The 21,715-nt window shown below is 43.2% G+C and overlaps 1 protein-coding gene and 1 pseudogene across 4 annotated transcripts; both read left to right on the top strand.

Annotated features, from left to right (window-relative positions):
* The first annotated feature begins 2,155 nt into the window (after positions 1–2,155).
* Positions 2,156–13,806, top strand: ZNF24 (zinc finger protein 24). 3 transcript variants are annotated; one of them, XM_080920242.1, is made up of 5 exons: positions 2,156–2,224; positions 3,076–3,168; positions 5,119–5,620; positions 5,857–6,004; positions 8,787–13,806. In XM_080920242.1, exons 3-5 carry the CDS (start codon positions 5,201–5,203, stop codon positions 9,320–9,322), a joined length of 1,104 nt encoding a protein of 367 aa, XP_080776368.1. In that variant the 5' UTR covers positions 2,156–2,224; positions 3,076–3,168; positions 5,119–5,200; the 3' UTR covers positions 9,323–13,806. The 3 variants fall into 3 exon arrangements, with proteins under 3 accessions (XP_080776368.1, XP_080776370.1, XP_080776369.1); XM_080920244.1 differs by lacking the exon at positions 3,076–3,168 and having other exon boundaries at positions 2,157–2,224; XM_080920243.1 differs by lacking the exon at positions 2,156–2,224 and having other exon boundaries at positions 2,964–3,168.
* Positions 13,807–17,502: 3,696 nt separating this feature from the next.
* LOC308423522 (large ribosomal subunit protein eL28-like) lies at positions 17,503–18,323 on the top strand (annotated as a pseudogene). Its single transcript has one exon. The product of its transcript is annotated as a large ribosomal subunit protein eL28-like (transcript).
* The last annotated feature ends 3,392 nt before the right edge of the window (positions 18,324–21,715 follow it).

Below are 21,715 nucleotides of genomic sequence, written 5' to 3'. Positions count from 1 at the left end.
TCCCCAAGTGCAGGGATTAAAGTGTGTACCACCATGTAGATTGAGTTCTACAAAAAGAAAGATCATCCAGAGGCGCTAGATCTGCAAAAGATTGTCTCTTACACCCAAACAATGTCAAAAGGGGAAAACGAATTTAAGAGCATCTCGTTGCTAGGACACCAAGTTGGGTTTCAAAGTTTATACCTAAACTAGGAAGACAAGGCGGTACTTAAGAGGTGGTGGAAAGGTGTCGGACAACCCTGTAGGCAGGCATGGGACGGATGGCCCTGTAGTAAGTACTCACAAGCCTCTCATCTACCTTGTTCCAACAGGCTCTGATACTCCACCAAGTTCAGCTATGAGGCCTGTGTGCACAGGCATGAGACTACTCCCTAACAGGCTGCCCAGGGGAAGAGGGTGCTCTGAATATCTTTACATTTATCTTTTAAGTGTGTGTGTGGATGACTGTGTGTGGTAGAGATAGAAAAGGTTGTTGCATCTCCAGGAGCTGCAGTGACAGGTGCTTATGAGCTAGAAAGCAATCTACGGGCTGCTAAACAGCGGTCCAAGCTCTTGACCATCTCTCTAGCTCCACCATGCTCCAGTTTGCCCAGATTTTTAAGAAGACAACAAGGGTTACCATTCTGAAAAACAGTCCTAATAATAGGGCTTGAAATGACAGTTTTTCTAAGCGGGTGCTAGCAAAGAAGTAATGTTATAAGGAAATTCCCATTGTGGATCCCATTTGCTACTTTAAAATTAACTGAGAATGGATCAAAAGGCAAAGCAAATTTCAAAATGTCACATTTTTACTTGAGTATGTTTGCTGTTTTTGTTTTTCAGCATTAATTTACTATAAAAATCTCTTAAAGAAGCAAAGTATGCTTTGAGTTAGCTCTTAGGAGTCACAAGAGGAAAGGTTGCAGAGAACAGCCAAGCTGGATCCTGGCTACAGCCAAACACGAGGATAAAAAGCTGTATTAAAAAGCCTCAGAGTGAAGAGAGAAAGGTTACAGGGGTTATGGGAAGGTGAGCTCTGGCTGGAATGGGAAGTCCTGCTATTCTGTCAGCGGCTTGTTTACTGCTCTCTCATTCACTAACCCAGCAGAGGCTGAGGACACTTTGCAGAGGCCCTTTCCTGAATGAGACAACAGGGCAAAGCTTGAGGATTGTTCTGCAAAACTTGACCTACAAGACTTTTTCCAAAACAGAGCTCTTTTGTGCGATTTCTGAGACTTGACATGTGACCCACCAAAGGCACCATGCAATGTGACCAGCCCACAATTGATTCATTTATTCGAAGTGTCCTTACTGAGTTTTCTAGTTACCAGGCAGCACCCTGAAACTAGGTGTGGGTACGACTGTGGTAACCAAGACAGAGAGGACCCAACTTTTACAGGACTTTCAAACAAAGCACAGCTAAGTAATGAGATCACTTTTAAGAGTGTCCACAAGCATATGGCGCCCACCTGGAGGAAAGGGCATTCATTGGTCAGTGAGGCTGAGGCTGCACAATAGGAAAAGTCAGGCAACAGACCTACAGAACAACGCAACAAATATTTAACGTCATGGTTAAGATAGCTGGGGAGTGAGGTGATCTAAGTGATTAAGCCTGAAGCTGCTTTTTGGCATTAAACAACCAGCATGCGTATATTCTGCAATTCTGTGACAAAGGTCTCAACTAGTTTCATCTTGTCTGATAACCTGTCTTAATCTTTGAGACACAGCAGTGGAAAACAACGGTTTGAGACATGTTTAGAGGCAAACCTTTCAGGGCCAAAAGCTCGTAAGTAAGAAATACTGTAGGATGTGGGGGGTAAAGAAAAACGATTTACATGTAGCGTACAGCGACCGTGCCTGACACAATTTTGGCACGTTTTCAGAAATGTTCACTTTCGTTAGTTGCTCCAGACGGCTCCGGCGAGGAGCATGGGGCACTTGTGAAACTGCCGCCCACGTTCCTCTTGCTCCCCTTTCCTTTCTCTGAAGTGGAGCAGAGAGCAACAGCCACTCCGTGAGAGGCGCAAGGCCAAGCGCAGCCTCAATGCGGCCATTGTCATCAAGCCGCACCTCCCCCGCTCACCGCACGTCCCCATGGCAACTCCGGGCTTCGGCTCCCCCATTCCCTCCCGCCCCCGTCCTGCGGACCGGAAGCCGCGCGCGCCGGGGGCTTGTGGGAAGCGGCTGGAAGCGGCGGCGCTGCGTCTGCCCGGGACGACGAGGCTGCGGCGGGTCCGAGCCAGAGGTCAGCGGCGCGCGGGGGTAGGGTTCGAGGAGGAGGGGGCGGGGGTAGAGGCCCGGAGGTGGGCGACGCTCCGCATCCCGAGCGTACGTATAGAGGGCCGCGGCGGAAGAGCCGCGGCGGCCTGCGGCACTTAGGGGATCCGCAGAGCCTCCCGTGCCCGCATCCTCTCCGGCCTGCCCTCCCCTCCCCCACGCCCCGGTTTTGTTCTATTTTGAGGCTCTAGCGACTCGCGGAGAATTCTGGGAGACGCTTAGGTGGAGGTGGGATCGACGGTTCTCGCGCACGGCCTGCTGGGATTTGTAGTCCCGCCGGTCGTGGGCGGAAGTGCCTGTCCTGTGTGGTGGGGTGGTTCTGGGGCCTCTGCAGCTCTTCCTGGTGAATGCTGGGAAAAGGACGTCGGAGTTGCTGTGGCAGGCTGGGCTCAGTGCTGTGAGGCGGGAGGTCGCTGAAGGATCCCGCCTACCGCAGGACCGCGCTCCTCCACATCCCACGAGCTTGGTGCAGTACAAAGTAAAAGAAAAAGCAGTTTCTATTACGTAGAAATGCTTGAGCTGTTGTTAGAGTCGGGTCCAGGAATCAGAACAAATAACTTGGATTTTGTTATTAGGGCATCCCCCTCCGGGGTGTCTATATGACCTGTCAGTTTGATGCAGCATTTTCTGGTCCTTTGTCTTCATCTTGACCGGCTTCAACAAGGTTTTCTTAAGTTTCTGTTTTTTAGCTTCTTGGCTCTGATAAAGAGTAGCTGTAAACTTACTATTCTTTATGTGCTGTAAACCGTGGTGCGGCTATGATTTTGCAAATACCAGAAGAATCAGAAAGTAACTCAGATTTCCCCCACCCCCCAAAAGTTAGGGGAAGCTGCCTCAGGACAAAGACTTCCGTCCACTGTGAGAAGTAGTGAGTGCTTTTCCTAGAACGTGCTGCGGTTGATGCTTGTCACTGTAAGTTTAAATGCATGTATGGTGCAGTGGATGCCTGAGTAACATTTGCATGTTATGTGAAATAGTGTCTTCCCCAGTGTCATGTGATCTGTTACTGAACTGTGTAAAAGAAGTTCCGTGACAAGATCTAATAAGCCCAGCTTGGTTTTACCATGTAGATGAGGAGAATCTTGCTTCTGCCTACATGATGGGGTTTAGGACACATACCTAGCTACTAGTGAACACTTTTTCACATATATTTTAATTTTAGGGGATTCCTAAACAACATAGTTTTATGCACAATTCTTAGCATTAGCTCAGTAGTAGAGCATGATGTATAAGATCCCTGGATACTTTCTCATTCCAGGGGGTCAGGATAGGAATGCCATTGATCTGTTTCCTTCTCCAGGTTTGCAGAAAATGAAGAGTGGGGTGGGCCAGGTGGCTCATCAGGTAGGCTTGCACATGGCAGAAGGAGGGAACTAACTCCTGCATGTCCTCTGACCTCCACACCTGTGCTCATGTGCTCCACACAGAATCAATGGCAGAAGGTCATGTTTTACATGCCTCCTACCGTTCTGAATAGTGTGTCATTTTATGTATTATATTTGCACCATGTGTTTGCCTGGAGCCTAAGGAGGTAAGAAGAGAAAGAGAGAGATTTGTAATGCTGGGAAACAAACCAGGTCCACTGCAGGGGAGTGCATAGTTAACTGCTGAATCAACTTTCCAGTCCCAAGCTTCAGAACGTTTGGAGAACACTGAGTGTCTTAGTCAGGTTTTCTATTTCTGCACACCAAGGAGCAAGTTGGGGAGGAAGAGGTTTATTCAGCTTATACTTCCATACCGTGTTCATCACCAGAGGAAGTCAGGACTGGAACTAAGGCAGTTCAGGAAGCAGGAGCTGGTGCAGGGGCCATGGAGGGATGTCATTTACTGACTTGTTTCCCCTGGCTTGCTCAGCTTGCTTTCTTATAAAACCCAGGTCTACCAGCCCAGGGATGGCACCACCCACAATGGGCTGGGCTCTCCCACCCTTGATCACTAATTGAGAAAATGCCTTACAGCTGGATCTCATGGAGGCATTTCCCCAACTGAGGCTCCTTTCTCTGTGATAACTCCAGCTTGTGTCAAGTTGACACAAAACCAGCTGTACACTGAGGTAGACTGCTTCTTACCTGGATTCTTTAGGTTATTAAATTACCCTCTGTTGACTATATGTCACAGATTGGCAATCTTTGTTTTTTTTTGTTTTTCTTTTTCTAGAAAGGGCTAGATAGTAAATATTACATTGTTTTAGATCTTAGCTGAAATCATTGAATACTGTCAACTCTACCATTATAACCTGAACCATGATTATATTTAATGACTTACATAAAATTTAAATATGGGGCTGGAGAGATAGTTCAGTGTTTAATAGCACTAGCTGCTCTTCCAGAGGACCCAAGTTCATTTCCCAGCACCCACATGGCAGTTCACAACTGTCTGCAACTCCAGTTCCAAGGGGTTTGACATCCTCACATAGATATACATGCAAGCAAAATAACAATGCACATAAAATTAAATCGTTTTCAAAACCATTTTTGCGTCTTACTTGTGTGTGTGTCCCACTCGTGAGGACCAGGCTTGCAGAAGTAAGTTTTCTCTCATGTATGTGTTGGTCATCGGGCTCGGGCCGTCAGGCCTTTGCCAACTGAGTAACCTTGCTGGCCCTAGACAGATGCGTCATATTTTCTCAGCGTGGAATGTTTCTGTGCTGTTTTAGCCACTGAAATTTTTACACTGTACTATGGACGGTGTAGCAGGCGGCAGGCTAGATCGGCTATACCCTTCCAGCTATGGTAGTAGCTCAGTCAATACAGGTTATTGATTAGAAGATTTAATTCAGTAAAGCAAGGCGTCTTTTTTTCTGCTGCTTTTGAATATCATGGGGTACTTGGTGATTTATATCTTTTGTTTCTTGTACCTTAGGAGTACTTTTGAGGAAAACAGGGTATTTCTCTGAGGTCTATACCTTGCCTCGATTGCCTCTTCTTGGAAGTATTGTAGCAGGATGTCTGCACAGTCAGTGGAAGAAGATTCAGTACTCATCATCCCAAATCCAGATGAAGAAGAAAAAATCCTGAGAGTGAAACTAGAGGAGGATCCTGATGGCGAAGAGGGGTCGAGCATTTCCTGGAACCATCTCCCTGACCCAGAGGTTTTCCGGCAGCGGTTCAGGCAATTTGGATACCAGGATTCACCAGGACCTCGAGAAGCGGTGAGCCAGCTCCGAGAACTTTGCCGCCTGTGGCTCAGACCAGAGACACACACTAAGGAGCAGATACTGGAGCTGGTAGTGTTGGAGCAGTTTGTTGCCATCCTACCCAAGGAGCTACAGACTTGGGTTCGAGAGCATCACCCAGAAAATGGAGAGGAGGCAGTGACTGTTCTAGAGGACTTGGAGAGTGAACTCGACGACCCTGGACAGCCGGTGAGCATGCTCACTTCATTTTCCCACGGCAGAAACACTAACACAGCAGTAGGCAAACTGCTGAATTAACCTCACTTGGCTAAGTTAGAAGTATGTTTATTCCTCCCTCCAGTTCCCTTGCGACTCGGCAATACCTCTGCTGCTCTGCTAGCTAGGATTCGTGTCTTTGTGTAGTTGCTGTTATGTCTGCCTAGTGTCAGAATTCCTTCTCAACCAAACTAAAATCTTGTTTTCAGGTTTCTCTCCATCGGCGGAAACAGGAAGTACTTGTAGAAGAGATAGCATCTCACGAAGACGCTCAGGGATTACCAAGTTCTGAGCTTGATGCTGTAGAGAACCAGCTCAAGTGGGCATCCTGGGAACTTCACTCTCTGAGGCACTGTGGTGAGGACCAGGACACCATGTGGCCTTTTCCCAGAGTGCTTTGCTTGTTCTTGTGGCAAAACCCTTTTAATCTGCTGTTTTAGAAATACCTTTGCATTAAGTGTGACTTTTTCTGATGTTGACTCACTGGCCTCAGGTATTTTTACTCCCAGACTTATTGGGCTCATGTTTGCACTTCCCAGCCCATCTGTGTCCTGTTCTTTTGCTTTCAGTCTTCTGCCTAGCCGTATGAACATGCGAATTTATCTGAAACCTCCTTCAGTCTTTTTCTTTATGGTATCACTAAAGTTTTCCTAAAATTTCAGCTATTTCTACTTTTTCCTTCAATATTCAGTAGACTTCAATCCTAGAGTCTTTTAAGAAACTTGTTGTGGTAAATATTTAAAAAGGAAGCACCAACCCTTACTGTCATCAGTATCATAGAGCCACATGGCACCAGCGGGTATTTTCTTTTTCTTTTTTTTTAAGATCTGTTTATTTGTTATATATGAGTACACTATAGCTGTCTTCAGACACACAGAAGAGGGTGTCAGATCTCATTACAGATGGTTGTGAGACACCATGTGGTTGCTGGGATTTGAACTCGGGACCTCGGGAAGAGCAGTCAGTGCTCTTATCCACTTAGCCATCTTTCCAGCCCAGGGGTATTTTCATTTCAATCAGCCAAATGTCTCACCTACTCACTTTCCATCCCATCTGCTGCAGTCTACTCTCTGGTCCCAGCAGTGTCCGTGACTCTCTGCTGTGGACTCTGCTTACATTCCCAGTAACCTGGTAAAAATCAAAACTCTAGAGGCTTGTAATTTATCAATCAGATTTATATCATATTCCCACTCCACAAAATGTCCACATAATTAACTTAGAGCCAATTGATATTGGTATAAACTGCCCACCTAGATAAGACAAATTGTCCTATAATAATCCATTCCTTATAAGATACACATAGCTACCTGTGGCTATTTAAAGCCACATGGAGAAGAACCATCTTCTTCCTGCTCCATCTCGGCTTCTTCTCCCTCCTTCTATCTTTCCTCCTTTCCAAAACTCTGTCTCTGCCTTTTTCACTGCCTAATCACAGGCCTTGCCTTTTCTTGTGCCTGCCTTCACCTGCATTTCAACCACAGAAACTTTTTCTCCTTTTTGTTTTATATGTATCTGCCTTCATATGTATCTGTGTAGCATGTGCTTGCTGGGTGATCTTGGAAGTCAGAAGATGAAGATGATGTCAAATCTCCAGAGCTGGAGTTACAGACAATTGTGAGCTGCCTTGTGGGTACTGGGAAGTAAACCTGGGTCCTCTGGAAGAGTAGTCAGTGCTCAACCACTGAACATCTCTCCAGCCCCCTTCAGAAACTTGAGAAAGATTTATTTATGTGTCTTTTAAGACTTATGTGTAACTTGTGTACAAGTGTGTGCATGTGAGTGCCGGTACTGTCAGATCAGGAGAGAGCATTGCGGTACACTGGTGCTTAATGCCGTGTTCTTGCTTATACGACCTAGTATGTACTAAACTCACTGAGCTGCAGTTTGTTTCTGGGACGTTTTGTCTGAGATTGCCTCAGTCCTTAGGTAGGTGGAAATAATGGCACACACTGAGACATGAGCAGGTCTTCCCCTGAGAGGGAGTGGTACTAGAAGTCAGAACTGGGTACAGGTGTAATCGGCAACACTGGCTCTCCCTATCACGAGACCGTGTTCCATTGGCTAGTTCAGGTCCTGTACTTGTCCTTTCACGATGTGCTTTCATGGGAGAAGACGTGTCCTCTCCCTAACTGTCAGAATAGTTTTCCCCTGTTGGCCCCATTTTAGGGATACAGGATGTTCCATTTACTGCATGCAGGTCATGTGTCCACCTACCCTTCAAACCTGGCTTTTCAAGTATATAAGCCTCATGGCCCCTCAGGCCCTTGGCTCTGCTCTTCTGCTTTCTCGCTTGACTAATCCTCGCTGTCATCCACCAGTGTGACTTTGGAGTGCTTGCTGCTCTCTGCCGACCATCCGCTCTCTACTGCTTACAGTTCCAGAAAAATGGTAGACTTGCTCTTACCGCTGCCTTCGAGTAGATGGTGCTGCCACTTTAAAAATTGAGGTTTTTTTTTCTAGACACATCTAAGACTTGAACAATTTTTCTAGCTGACATGACAGATTTTAAATTGGAGCAAGTTGCCTTAATAGGGAACCTTTGATTCATTGTGTATTGAAGTTTTAATGTCATGGCTTTAGTTAACGTAGGCTGCCTTAGTGTTTTTGTCTTGTTCTTTGAGACTTGTCTTACTTTGTGGCCCTGACTGGAACTTGCTGTGTTGTTGGAATTGGTGTTGAGTTCACAGACACCCTCCTTCCCTTGCCTCCTGTGAGCGCTGGAGTTAAAGTGTAAGTCACCACACCCGGTTCTTGGCTAATGTTTTCCATCAGGACTCCTGTGTTCTGCTGTAAGTTCTGTATTGGCTGTGATGTGCTGAGCTATTTCAGCGATAGTTACTGTTTGACTACATTGAGAGTAGTCAGCCTTATATATTCATAGATGTACACAAATGGGTTTCTAGTTCATGAAAATTCTTCTTGCAGGAACAGTGGCACACACTTTTAATCCCAACATTTGGGAGGCACAGGCAGGCTGATCTCTGAATTCAAGGCCAGCCTGGTTTGCATAGCAGGTTTGAGGCTGACAATAGCTGCATAGTGAGAGACCTTGTCTCAACAACAAAACCACATTTTCCCTTCAAGTTCTTTTCTCTCCATCTAGGTACTGAGTGGTATTTACATTTTCTCTTTATTTCAGATGACGTCACGACTGAAAATGGAGCACTGGCTCCGAAGCAGGAGACTGCTTCAGTGGGAGAGTCTCACGAAGTTCCCAGCACTCTAAACATAGGTGTTCCTCAGATTTTTAAATACGGAGAAACCTGTTTTCCCAAGGGCAGGTTTGAAAGAAAGAGAAATCCTTCTAGAAAGAAACAACACATCTGTGACGAATGTGGGAAACACTTCAGTCAGGGCTCTGCCCTCATTCTTCATCAGAGAATCCACAGCGGGGAGAAACCATATGGATGTGTTGAATGTGGTAAAGCTTTCAGCAGAAGCTCCATCCTTGTGCAGCACCAGAGAGTGCACACTGGAGAAAAACCCTACAAATGTCTGGAATGTGGGAAAGCCTTTAGCCAGAATTCTGGGCTCATTAATCATCAGCGAATCCACACTGGGGAGAAACCTTATGAATGTGTTCAGTGTGGGAAATCCTACAGTCAAAGCTCAAATCTCTTTAGACATCAGAGAAGACACAATGCAGAAAAACTTTTGAATGTTGTGAAGGTGTAAGAAATCAGGAGGAAACAATCAGCACTCAGGTCTTTTTCTTCAGAAATGAAGACAAAATTAAAAACATGAAGAGATACGGAAACTATTTTTCCCCGTTGACTAAGAAAATACACTGGGAAATACAAAAACAACAAAAACTTTATTCACCATTAATATCTTGAAAGAAATGATGTAATACCTGCCTAGAAATTGAAATTTTAAATAATTCAGGTGTTAATACCTAAATTTTCCATGTGATGTTTATATTCTTTTTTTTTTTTCCTTCCCAAGTAATGAGCTGCCTGGTTCTCTGTCCCTGTCCTTTTCACACAGCTACTTTATTTCTGTGTTGGTCATTGGAGTGTTGTTCTGTAAAGGTGCACACTTTTTTGTTTCAAAAGGCAACACAGGAACTGTAAAATCTAAAAGCCCATCTTCGAGATTAGGAACATCCCTGAAAGCTTAGTTTTTTTTTGTTCAGGTTCAGTATATTTGAGAAAATAGAAGATGAAGGCCAAAGCCTCAGGGTCAGATGAGCCTTAAGATCTCAGATGAGAAGTGGTAGCAAAACTTCAAAATTCGGAGGGGACAAACCTGGGAAGTCACTCAGTGAAGCATGTCACTAAAGTACAGTCAGCCTGCAGAAAAACTCAAGTGATTTTACCTAACTTATGGGAATCTTACTAATTAAAATGGTTTTCCTGTGTAAACACAGACAGTTGTAAAAGTGATGGTAAATCAAACACTAAGGAAGAATGTAGTGATGTTGAAAGGCAAATGTAAAATTAAGGTAATTATATGTATGACATGGCTTTTAGGAAAACTTAAACATATAACTCATTTTGCCTCATCCTAGTTAAGGACAGGACATTCCTTGATGGGTGGGCAGCAATATCAGGTTTGCTATTTTTACTCCTTTGGTACAAAAGGGTTAAACGCTAGGCTAAAACAGCCATACATTTATTATTAAACATTTCTACCGACAATGCACTGTGCTAGGTACTGTAACCCTACTGTAAGTAGGTAGGTGTTTGTTCCACTGTAAGTCATAAGGGTTTCCCATCAGCATTCCCAGGTCACCTCTGAGAGCCCCAGAGTTTGGAGGGAGACATTGCTTAGATCAGAGAGCTAGCTAATCAGCTCTTTGCATTCTTCAGAGGTGAGCTCAAGACACTCTTAGTTTGAAAGTATATGAATCTTAAAAAATACAAACATCCTTTCTAGTAACATTGTGGTTGTAACTACACGTTGAGTGGACCGTACTTTAAACAACTAAGCTATTAATAACTAGTTTATTAACTGTCAGAATTGATTTTTTTCTAATTTACAGTCTTAACACATTTTTTAAAAAAACGTATTAAAAGTAATACATTTTAGTAGTAGGATTCTATATGCCTTGGCTAAGAGTCCAAGTACTGTGGTTCTACTGTTTAATGGAAAACTCTGCAAGTTAAAGCATTGGGTAAGAGAAAAGGCTTTTTATGTAAGACAGGCATTGTTACATGGAAATTATCCATGCAAGTATAAATATTTCATAGTTGCAGTGATTTGGGTCATATCTGGTGCTTTGTCAAATTTTAATGTGGAAAGAGATTTTTGCGTGAGCCTGTTGAAAAGCAGTGAGAAATGCAACTGAGCTGATGAAGTGAGGCAGAATGAAGCTTGTTCATGATTTTCTGATAACAATTATAAGAAATGTGCTTTATAGATTAAGATTTATTGAAGTATAAATATGTAGTAATGCTATAATGTATTTTTAAGTTATACAAGAAAATGTAGGGACTTTGGGTTTTTCTCTGTGGCTGAGAGGAAACAAGTTAATGTCAAATAAAGCTGCAAACTCCTCTGCTCTAAGATGAAGTAGTTTGGAATTGCCTTACTTATTTAACGACTGGCTTCTTTCCCAGTAGGATAAAAGCCTGCAGAGATGACAGAACTCTTAGGGAAGGGTGAGTAACCTCTAGGGGAATGTCAGTCTTCATTTTAGGGTAGATTTGTCTTGAAGGCCAAAGCTGCCTAGTGACATGAAAGCACAAAAAGGTAGCATTAGAGCTGGTGAACACGTGAGGTCTGTCAGCTCCAACACCGAGTCCTTTTGGGAAGGAAGCTCAGACAAGGCTCTTTTGGAAAAGGGCTGGGCTAGAACCCTGAGGGTATACAGGAAGAGGAAGCGATGGGGTTTGTATGTAACTGACTCTGCTCAACAAATTAATTTAGTTAGCGATTGCTGACCTACATATTTGGTGGGTACACAAAAGTAGGCATGTAGCAGGTGCCAGGCAGTGGCCTAGCCAGCACCTTTCTGGTTAGCAGTTCTGTTAAAGCATGTATACTAACTGGCCCAACAGTTAGTAGTGGTTTTTAGTGATTTTTAAATAATCACACCTATTTGATGTTTGACCATTGCAGCCTGTCTTACATCTGTGTGAGATTAGGGGGCGTTTTCTGTACTGAAGCAGTGTGCTTGCTAAGCATTGGATTAGAACACCTGATATCACTAGATCTGTGGACTCAGAAAAACAAGGCCCAAAGATCATGAGACTTGGACATGGTAGAACTAAAGTTCCCAAGGCCAGGTTTTAGGTTGGTCTGTGATGGTCAAATTCTGCTCATTAAGCACTGCATCTTCTGTTTTTTTCTAGTTAACAAACTTGGAAAGCTATTGTATATGCCCATTTGAACTTTTCACAATGCAAAAACAGAAGAGACAAAAAGACATCAGATTTGGCAAAGATCATGGTAATCTGGTTTATTATCCTTCCAAATTTAGCTCTGTACACGTTTAAGCAAACATCTTTTAAAATAGCTGATCTTTGTGGTTGAGTACACACACCAAGTACAGTGTTCAACTCTGCTTTAATCCTCAGCTAACCTGAGGTAGTAACATCTCTCCATTGTACATCTGTCGTGAGACTTGCTTTCTCTCCCAACATTCATGTGGACATTTTCATAGCTACATAGTATTCCGTTGCATGAACACACAGCCCATCTAACCAACCCCATAGCGATGGTTAGTAGGTTCTTCATACATAATAGATAATGGCTGACATCTATAGACATACATTTACTACCTATGTAGTTGTGTCTGTAACACAAGTAACTAGAAATGGGTTTATTGGCTCATGACATATATATTTGGTATTTTTTAGGGAAATACACCATGTACTAATTTTATAACTTCATTAGTAATGTCTGTTCTCCTAAGATTTATTTATTTATTTTATGTGAACACAGGGTTGCTATCCTTAGACACATCAGAAGAGGACTTCAATTCCATTACAGATGGCTGTGAGCCACCATGTGGTTGCTGGGAATTGAACTCAGGACCTCTGGAAGAGCAGCCAATGTGCTTAACTGCTGAGCCATCTCTCCAGCCCCTGGAGGCCAGTTCTTATTTTTCATTTTTTTTTTTTTTTTTGTAACTTTATTAGTAAGATAGAACATCTTTTGTTCATTGGCTATTTCCATGCCCTGGTCTGGCCTTGCCCATTGTTTTAATTATGAAAGTATAAATTACTACAGTTAATACCATACAAAACCTAAGATACACAAGTGTAAGAGTAGAGACTGTTTTCTTCAGGGCTTCTGGTGGGTTCCACTTTCCAGTGTATTGTATATCCTGGTACAGTTTTTACACATTTCCATGTGCATATGCAGAAATGTGGACACCTTTTAAATAAACAGGATTATATAGAAATTTTAAGATACCTCTGTCTTACATATTCTGGTATTCAAATTCCTGTGAGGTGCGTGCTTAGCTATTAGACGCTCTACTTAGTCATCAGTGTAATCTTCACTAACTGAAAAGTGCTCATTTCCCCACATAGCCTTACCTACACTTGACAGTTCTTATCTGTTTGGGACAAGTATAGAGAAGAAAGAAACTGTCCTTGCATTTCTCTGATGAATACTGAAGTTGAAGTTCTTTATTGGTCATTTCCAGTTCCCTGAGTGTTATTCATTCATAGCTTCTACTGCCTTTGTATTGGGTTATGTATGGGTGTCTTTTCTGCATTTCTCCCCTCATTTCTGGTAACAGTATCTGTAGTTATTGTGGATAAACCATCCCATATGGCTTTGGTGAGCACATGGGCAGGCCTGGCCTGAGTCACACAGCATCCTACCCAAAGCGGTTAGAGAGTAGGCATGCAGTGTTAAGGCAGGCCAGGGAGAGTGCTCAACAGAACAGCAACCACTGGCAAGAAGGCTTTGGAGACTCTGGAGACCCAAGGACGATGTGAGCCTTACTGTACGGAGAAAATACCTGAGGAGAAATTCAGGCCAGCGGGGATGGCAAGAAAACTTAAGTTCTGATATTTTTCTGGGGCCCTGTATCCAGATGTGCCTAAAGCCTGCCCTACCTCTGGACTTTAAAGTTTTTTGAGCCAGTAAAGTCCCTTTCTTGTTTATGATAATTGTATTAGGCTCTGTCCTGATTAATATATAAGGTATTTGTATTTTCTTACTGATTTGTAGTAAACCTTTGTAGTTTTAACTTACAGACTTCGTGCATTATGATTTAATAAAATTAGCATGGCTTTCTATGATTTGGGCTGTTAACGTTTGCCATGTGTGACCTTAGTCTTTCTCTACCACACTTCACACATCACTCGGAATTGTTGACATTCTAACAGGTACTGAATGCTGGCTTTCATGTCAGAACGACTTCCATACATTACTCCTGCAGTTCTCCCAACTCATTTGGGTCCGGGTATTTTAAACTCCTGACTCCGCTGTCTTAGGGCTTCCATTGCTCTGACAGGACACCAAGTCCAAAAGCAACTTGGGGAAGAAAGGTTTTACTCCATCTACCAGCTCCTGGGTTATTTGAGTGCTGCCCTGACTTAACCCCAAATTAAGTCAGGACAGGAATTCAAGACAGAAGCTTGGCGGCAAGAGCTGATGTAGAGGCCATGGAGGAATGCTGCTGCTTGGCTTCTACCTAATGGCTTCTTGAACCTGCTTTCTTAGAGCACCCTGGCCACTAGTCCAGGGATAGCAGCACCCACAGTGAGCTTGGGCTCTCTCCCATCAGTCATCAAGAAAGTGCACCGTAAGCCTGCCCACAGGCTGTTACAGTAATGGCAGTTTCAGTTAGGATTCCCTCTTCCAAACTGACTATAGCTTGTGTCCTGCTGAATGCCAGCACACTGCTGTACCTAGCTAACAATGCTCAGGGCATTGCCTTCAAACTTGTGTGTGGTACATGGAGCCCTTCAAAATTACCTTCCTCTAACATGGGTTTGGGGGAGGGGACATTTTATTCTCCATACAAACCCAATTCCTGATTTGGAGAAAGACTTTTATTTAAGGCTATAGGACATTTTCTTGATTGATGATTGATGGGGAAGGGCCCAGCCCATTGTGGGTGGTGCCAACCCTGGTCAGATGATCCTGGATGACCTGAGGATGTGGGTTGAGCAAACAGAGCCAGTAAACAGTGCTCTTCCAAGGTCTCTGCCCAGTTTGAGTTCCTACCATGAGTCCTTCCATGATAAACTATGATGTGGAAGTCTAAGTGGAATAGACTGTTTACATCCAAACTTGCATTTGGTCTTGGTGTTTTATCACAGCAATAGAAATCCTGAGACACGCAAATACATGTGTATAAACTATATATATATATATATATATATATATATATATATATATATATATATATATATATATATATATATATATATATATATATATACACACACATATATAGTTTACACACAGTATGCACACACACACACACACATAAATATATATGGTTTCACACCAACAAAATATATAGTGTTAGAATACTACTTGGATTGTGGCCTCAAGTTTTGGGTGGTTTTTTATTTTTATCTATTTTCTACTGTATATCCTCCATAAGAAAATACATAAGCATGTGCTGCTGGTAGATGCCTTTAATCCCAGCAGATCTCTTATGTTTCAGGCCAGTTTGGTCTACATAGTGACACCCTGTCTCAAACAACAAAACCCCCAACCCACTGAACTGGACGGTCCTTGTTTCCACACTAGTCTTAGCTGCCATGTTGCTTTTTGCGTAGAACTTCTCGTAGACTCTCAGTGCGTTCAGAAAAGTCCTACCTCGGCCAGTGCTAACGCTCTTCCTGCCACTCACAGGAGACTCTGCTGTGTGCACGGTGCTCCAGCGTCGGCTCTTACCATCTCAAGCAAATCCAGCACTGTTCCACTTCTTCATAGCTGCAATTCCCATGTGGATCGTTCTGCAAACTAAGTTTCTCAATGAAACCTTTCCTGGCAAACTTGTGTAAATGGAATTATTGTTCCTTCACCAAAATAAATGTTCACACACAAACATACACTTAAAAAAAAAAAAAAACAACCCACAACTCTGTGTCCATATGTTGGCTTGTTACTTTAACTGAAGATAGTGAGTGCTTTTGTCTTGTTAGCCCTACCACGGGACCCCGGGTCTCTCCTACCTACTCAACTCTCACAAACATTCTTTGGTATTTTTCTTAATTAATTAGCTTAATATGTTGGCTTTTTAATCACTCAGAAATATTTGGGTCAAAGTGGAGTCACAGGAACCAGGTCTAACCTGTCTGAATTAGTGAGTATTTATTAGAAGCAAAGGGCGGTGAGACGTGAGACTAATTTGGTAGACTTTGGGTCCTTGTTAGTACTGGAGTTTCTAGGCCACCATGTGGAGAGGGAGGAGCAAAGCTCAGTGGTCTCCCAAAGTGGAAAATGGCCCCAGGAGTCCAGTGTGGCTGGGCTCTTTTAGGATGTAAGGCACAATCTGCCAGGAGAAAACAGAGAGAGGACATGTGTTCTCCAGAAAGATTCTGCCCAGGTATCTGAATGGTTACAAGCACATGTGAAACTAAGTAAAGAACAATCTTTGGGGTAGAGAACTCAAGAGCTCACTAGAACTCACAAGGCCAAAGTAGACCTCGCAATCCCCAGAACATTCTCAAGTATGCTTTGTTGTTTTGTAATTTAATGTTTTTAAGTGCATTAGTGCTTTGTCCATATGTCTCTGAGTGTGTGAAGATGTCAAATCCCCTGTAACTGAGTTTACAGACAGTTGTGAGCTGCCATGTGGGTGTTGGGAATCAAACCCAGGTTCTTTGGAAGAACAGTGAGTGTTCTTAACTGCTGAGCCATCTCTCCAGCCCCCTCTGGTGTTTTTTAAGAGTTTTTGCCTGTATACGGTACAGAGCCACTGAGGAAGAAGTGTCTGAACACTGTGGAGTATGGCCACTACTGGCACCCAGTGGGTAAAGGCCAAACAGATGGCTAAACACTTTACAATACATAACTGTATTACCAGGACAGATGGCTTGTGCTGAAATTGAGAACTTTGGGGTTAGAGTACCAGGAAGAGTCTTGTTAAGTCCAGAAATAATCTTAAAAAACAATACCTTGAACAAAAAATTAAAAACTAAGACTTGGAAGGATAAAATAAATAGATCCCAGAACAATTATATTAAGATATTCCCAGCCAACAAGACACACTATAATGCTTGGTATGGTAGCACACCCCGGCACTCAGGAAGCCGTCAAGAGGAGCAGGACTTGAAGGCTAATCTAGGTTATGTGGTTAAGACCATGTAACAAAATACAAAAAATGTTTAGAACTGTACCATGTACCACCCCTCTTAGTTGTTATTCTTGCCAATTTGACCCATGTTAAAGTTATCTTGGTGAGAAGAGCCTCCAGTAAGAAAATGCCTCCATCCAACTTCCCACAGGCAAGTCTTGATTAGTCACTGATGTGGGTGGGCCAAACACAAAGTGGGCGGGGCCGCCCGTGGATAGGTTTGTGTGCAGTAAGAAAGCTCAGCATCAGCAAGCCAGTCATCCTTTCTGACACAGCTTCCACTTCCGTTCTGACCTTGACCTCCCTCAGTGATGGCGTGTGACCGTTGCTTTGGGTCATGTTTTATCACTGCAGTGGAAACCATAAGACACATCAATGAAGACATGAAGTTAAAAAATACCTTGGTGGGAGTATGGCTCAGTGGTAAGGTGCAGTGCTTGCCAAAACGCACAAAGTTCTGGGATAAATTTACTGCATTGCAGAACCAAACCAAAAAGTTAGAATGACAATTTACATTTTTTGTTTTGTTTTTATTTTTTTATTTTTTGTTTTGTTTTTAGTTCTTAGCTTTTAAAAACAAAAATTCTTAGTTTTAGGTTTAACAAAATATGTACAAGATCCAGTATGATGTTAGATATACACAATGAATTTTAAGTCATAAAAATGAAATTAGCTGGGCAGTTGTGGCTCGGGCCTTTAGTCCTTGCACTTGAGAGGCAGAGGTAGGTGGATCTCTGGGAATTTGAGGCCAGCCTGGTCTTCAGAGCAAGTTCCATAGCTACACTGGGAAACCCTTGAAAACAAAAAGAAAAATGAAATGTGTAGGAAAATGGATAAAACCAGGAAACACTGAGGTATCCTGCATGTTCTCATATGCGCATTTGTATGTGTATATTTGTGTGTATTTGTTTGTGTGTATTTATTGTGGGCATGCATACGGAAGCCAATAAACCAGAAGTGTTTAAGAGAGCCTGGGGGCAGAAAGATAAGTGGAGGCAGGATAACCAAAGTATGTATGAAAGTTGTTAGCTCTTTCCATCTCCGGCTGCCATAGGGAGAGGAGCCGCTGCCATGTCCGCAGGTCTGCTATGGATGGCCGTTCGGAACCGCTCCAGTTTCCTGATCAAGAGGGATAAGCAGACGTATAGCACGGAGCCTGATAATCTGAAGGCCAGAAACTCCTTCCACTGTGACGGGCTAAGATGCCATCTTCACCGCTAGATGGCACCGCTAGATGGCAAAGGGGTCGCGGTGGTTATAAAATGCTGATCCGGTCAGCGAGGACCACCATCAACAAGAATGCACGAGCCACCCTCGGCAGCATCAGGCGCATGATCCGACAGAACAAGTACCACTGATCTGCGGATGGCGGCCATCCTCAGGGCCAGTGCCATCTTTCGAAGCCAGAAGCCTGTGGTGGTGAAGAGGAAACGGACCTGCCCCACCAAGAGCTCCTGAGCCCCACACCCCAGAAGCAATGACTTATTCAACCACCAGAAAAAAAGAAGAAAGAAGAAAAAAAAGCTAATTAAGACAATTTAAAAAGTACCTGAGTAGAGAATGTCTACTTTGTGCCTCTGTGATTTAGAAGTTATGTAATTCATGTTTTGATTTTATAAGGACTACCTTATGTCTCGGAAAAGACTATGTTTGAAGTGCTGGGTATGTTAAAGAGTATGGGAGGGGGCTTTGAAACTGAACTGAATGTGTTTTACATTATGAAATGCACACGAGCCTTCGAGGGGTAAGGGCAGAATGAATGATATAAAAATGATGTGCATGGAAGTCAGTTTGACCAAGAGTGAACTCATGATGACTAATCTATAATGCCAATGTGATGAGATTTAGAACCAACTAGGAAATACAATTAGATTTGTCTGGACATTCCTGAGTTTTAACTCAGGGGGGAGGAGCCACCCTGAATGTAAGCTGCACCATCACACAGGTTGTGATCCAAAACTGAAAAGGAGAAATTAAGGACCTGGGGAGGTGGTTCAGAGGGCCACAAAGTGTTGTGTAAACATAAGGACACACATTCAGATCCCTAGAACCAACGTCAAAGTTGATCATGGTGACACACATCTTCAACCTCAGTATTGGTGGGAAGGAGACATCCTCATTGGCCAGCCTATCTAGTCCATCCACGAACTCCAGACTTAGTGAGAGACCTTGTCTCAAAAATAAGGTAGAGAGCCATTGAGGAAGAAACCCCGTGTTGACTTCTGTCCTCTGCATCTTAAAAAAAAAAAAAAAAAGGTGTGTAAAGATACCTGTGTACATAACACACTGGGCAGAAATTGATTTACACTAGTGTCTGTCATCCTGTTTCCTAAGTATATATAATATCCTCACACTCCTGGTGCTGTGATCTCCCTGCTGTGACGGACTGCACCCTCAAAATGAGCCCAAGCTAATTTCTCCTTCCTTAAGCTGCTTTTGTTTAGGCATTTGTCACAGCAATGGAAAAAGACCAGTACAACTGATCAGGGACCTCAAAGAGGATAAAAAAGGAGATGAATTCATTCAGGTCCTAGTAGAAAAGCCAGCAAAATGGGTGTTTTCAGTACTGGGGATGACCAATCAGGTGGGAAGGGAAGGTAACCATGGGAGTTGACGTTGGGGGGAAACAGAGCAACTGAAAATAAAAAAATTTAATGAACTAAATTAAAAATATTTGACCATGCTGAAGAAAGAATGTTGGAGATGGAGAATAACATCAAGGAAATACTACATTCAAACATCAATAAGGAAAACCAAACCAAACCAACTAACCAAATCAAAAGGCAGGAAAACATGATCAAAACTTCTGAGATTCTAGGAAATGACCATAAACCCAAACCTAAGAATACACAGGTGAAGAGAAAGAAATAAGGATAAAAACCAAAGTTAGATTTCCTAGAAAAGCAGACATCTAAACTCTGTGTTTTAAAATTCCAAAAGATATGAACAGAGAAGACCCTCTCCTGACATACTCAAGTTGTCAAAAATAAATAAATAAGGAATAATATTGAGAGCTAAAAGGAAATAATGCCAACTGATCTATAAAACAGATCTCATCAGGAAGCTTAAATGTCTAAAAACAAATTACATTGTGTGCGTGTGTGTGTGTGTGTTGTGTGTGTGTGCACGTGTCATGGTACAGGTGGAGGTCAGAGGACACAGAGCCCTCAGGTGAAGGTCTCAGTTCCTGAAGACCACCCCCTTCAACTTCAATGACTGTATTTGTTTTTCACTGGTTCTTTGGGCTAAATATATGCCAGAAGTTTCAACAAAGCCTTCCTGTGGGTTTGATCATTTGCTACAAGGAATCCACTGACTGTAGGAGAGACTTAGTGGTTATTATAAATAAAACCCAACATGCCAGGAGACACATGTGACAAGTGTCTCAGTAGAGGTCCTCTCATGTTCAGGAGTGCTGTCTTTAACCTGGAAGTGCTGGGCCCTGTCCTTTATGACTTCTGCAGACCCCTTACAGATATATTGACTAACCCTTGGCTATTGGTACCAACTTTATCTCTAGCTCTTTCTTGGAGCAGAGTGGCACTGAGTTCCAGTTTTCTGTTTGGTTCCCATGGCAGCCTGCTCTCATAAGGTCTTTCCAAATTACTTCAATAAGAAATTTTTGGGAGGCTAAAGGGAGTTTGTTGTAACAATTGCTCTTTAAGAACTTAAAAAATTCTGTATATGGTATTTTGTCTGTATGTACACCGTGAGTGCCTGGTTACTTCAGAGGTCAGAAGTGATTGGGTCCCCTGGAACTGGAGTTACAGATGAGCTGCCATGTGGGTGTTGGGATTTGAATGCAGGTCCTCTGGAAAAGCTGCCAGTGCTCTTAACTGTTGAAGCATCTCTCTACCCTCTATCTTAACTGTTCTCTTAACTTAGGGAAGTCCAAGGGTTTAGAAATTACCGGTCAGATGATGGTCAAATATAGCTGTCTCCATAGTTTGGTTTTCTGAAGTTTTTCTTAGTTCACCTTGTTGTTAAAATAGAAATAGAGAATAATTCAGTGTATGAAGAGTATAAAGTCTGAGCTTTTCAGCATGCGAATCATTGTCTTGTCCAGTGTCTATTTTGCACGTTACCTTCCCCATTAGTCACTTGGTAGCTATCTGGGTCATCGGATTCAGCCTGCATACTCTCACTGCTTATGTTCAAACAATCCTCACTGTACTCAGCAAGGGCCCCCACATGAAGAGCGATGATGATGCCTATCAGGATACGTGGGAGAGAAGACGGCTATTATCTACAAGTGAACACGTGGAAGGCTTTCATTGGAGGGAAGAAAACAAGTCTGAGGATGTTAAGGTCTCCAGTAAGGATGAATCTTTTGTGAAGTTGTAAAGGGAAAAATGGATTATTATCCTGGCATCTCAAAATGCACGTTATGGACACAGTGCACAGTAAGTACTTAAACAGGGCAATGGTGTTAGGATGTAGCTCTGACCAAGTGATACTGCAGGGCAAAATCTTCTGAAATGCCAACAGCCAGTGAGAGAGACGTTGGCTGTAGAGAGAGGCTGGGAGCACTGATGCTGCCCGCCATCCTTTAGCTGATTCGGTGGTCTCCATTCATCTCCACAAAGGGCCCTCCCCTGCCCACAACCTATAACTGTGGTTCACCAACAGGACAACATGGATATATGGAAGTCTATCTCTTTTGCCTATATAACCTGCCCCTCCTCTCATCCTTATCTGGTCAGCCCAGGCATTGTTGCAGCATCAGTACCAACGGCATCTCTTCTGGACGGGTTGACACATTTATGATTTCTGGACTAAGCAGGCCGACTGGTTTCCATAGAGCTGTCATCAGTGAAGGTGGCTGGAAGAGCTGGCTCCACTTGCTGACC

This window comes from Micromys minutus (assembly GCF_963924665.1).
Source record: "Micromys minutus genome assembly, chromosome: 8".
Taxonomy (NCBI): Eukaryota; Metazoa; Chordata; class Mammalia; order Rodentia; family Muridae; genus Micromys; species Micromys minutus.
The sequence above is the reverse complement of the archived record's forward strand: the minus strand, read 5'-3'. Positions and strand labels throughout refer to the sequence as shown.

Bases quoted from the DNA above. Each gene is read 5' to 3' on its own strand.
- ZNF24 (XM_080920242.1), top strand. From the start codon at position 5,201: ATGTCTGCACAGTCAGTGGAAGAAGATTCAGTACTCATCATCCCAAAT. The intron at 5,621-5,856 runs GTGAGCATGCTC...TCTTGTTTTCAG, and splicing joins TCGACGACCCTGGACAGCCG to GTTTCTCTCCATCGGCGGAA. The intron at 6,005-8,786 runs GTGAGGACCAGG...TCTTTATTTCAG, and splicing joins TCACTCTCTGAGGCACTGTG to ATGACGTCACGACTGAAAAT.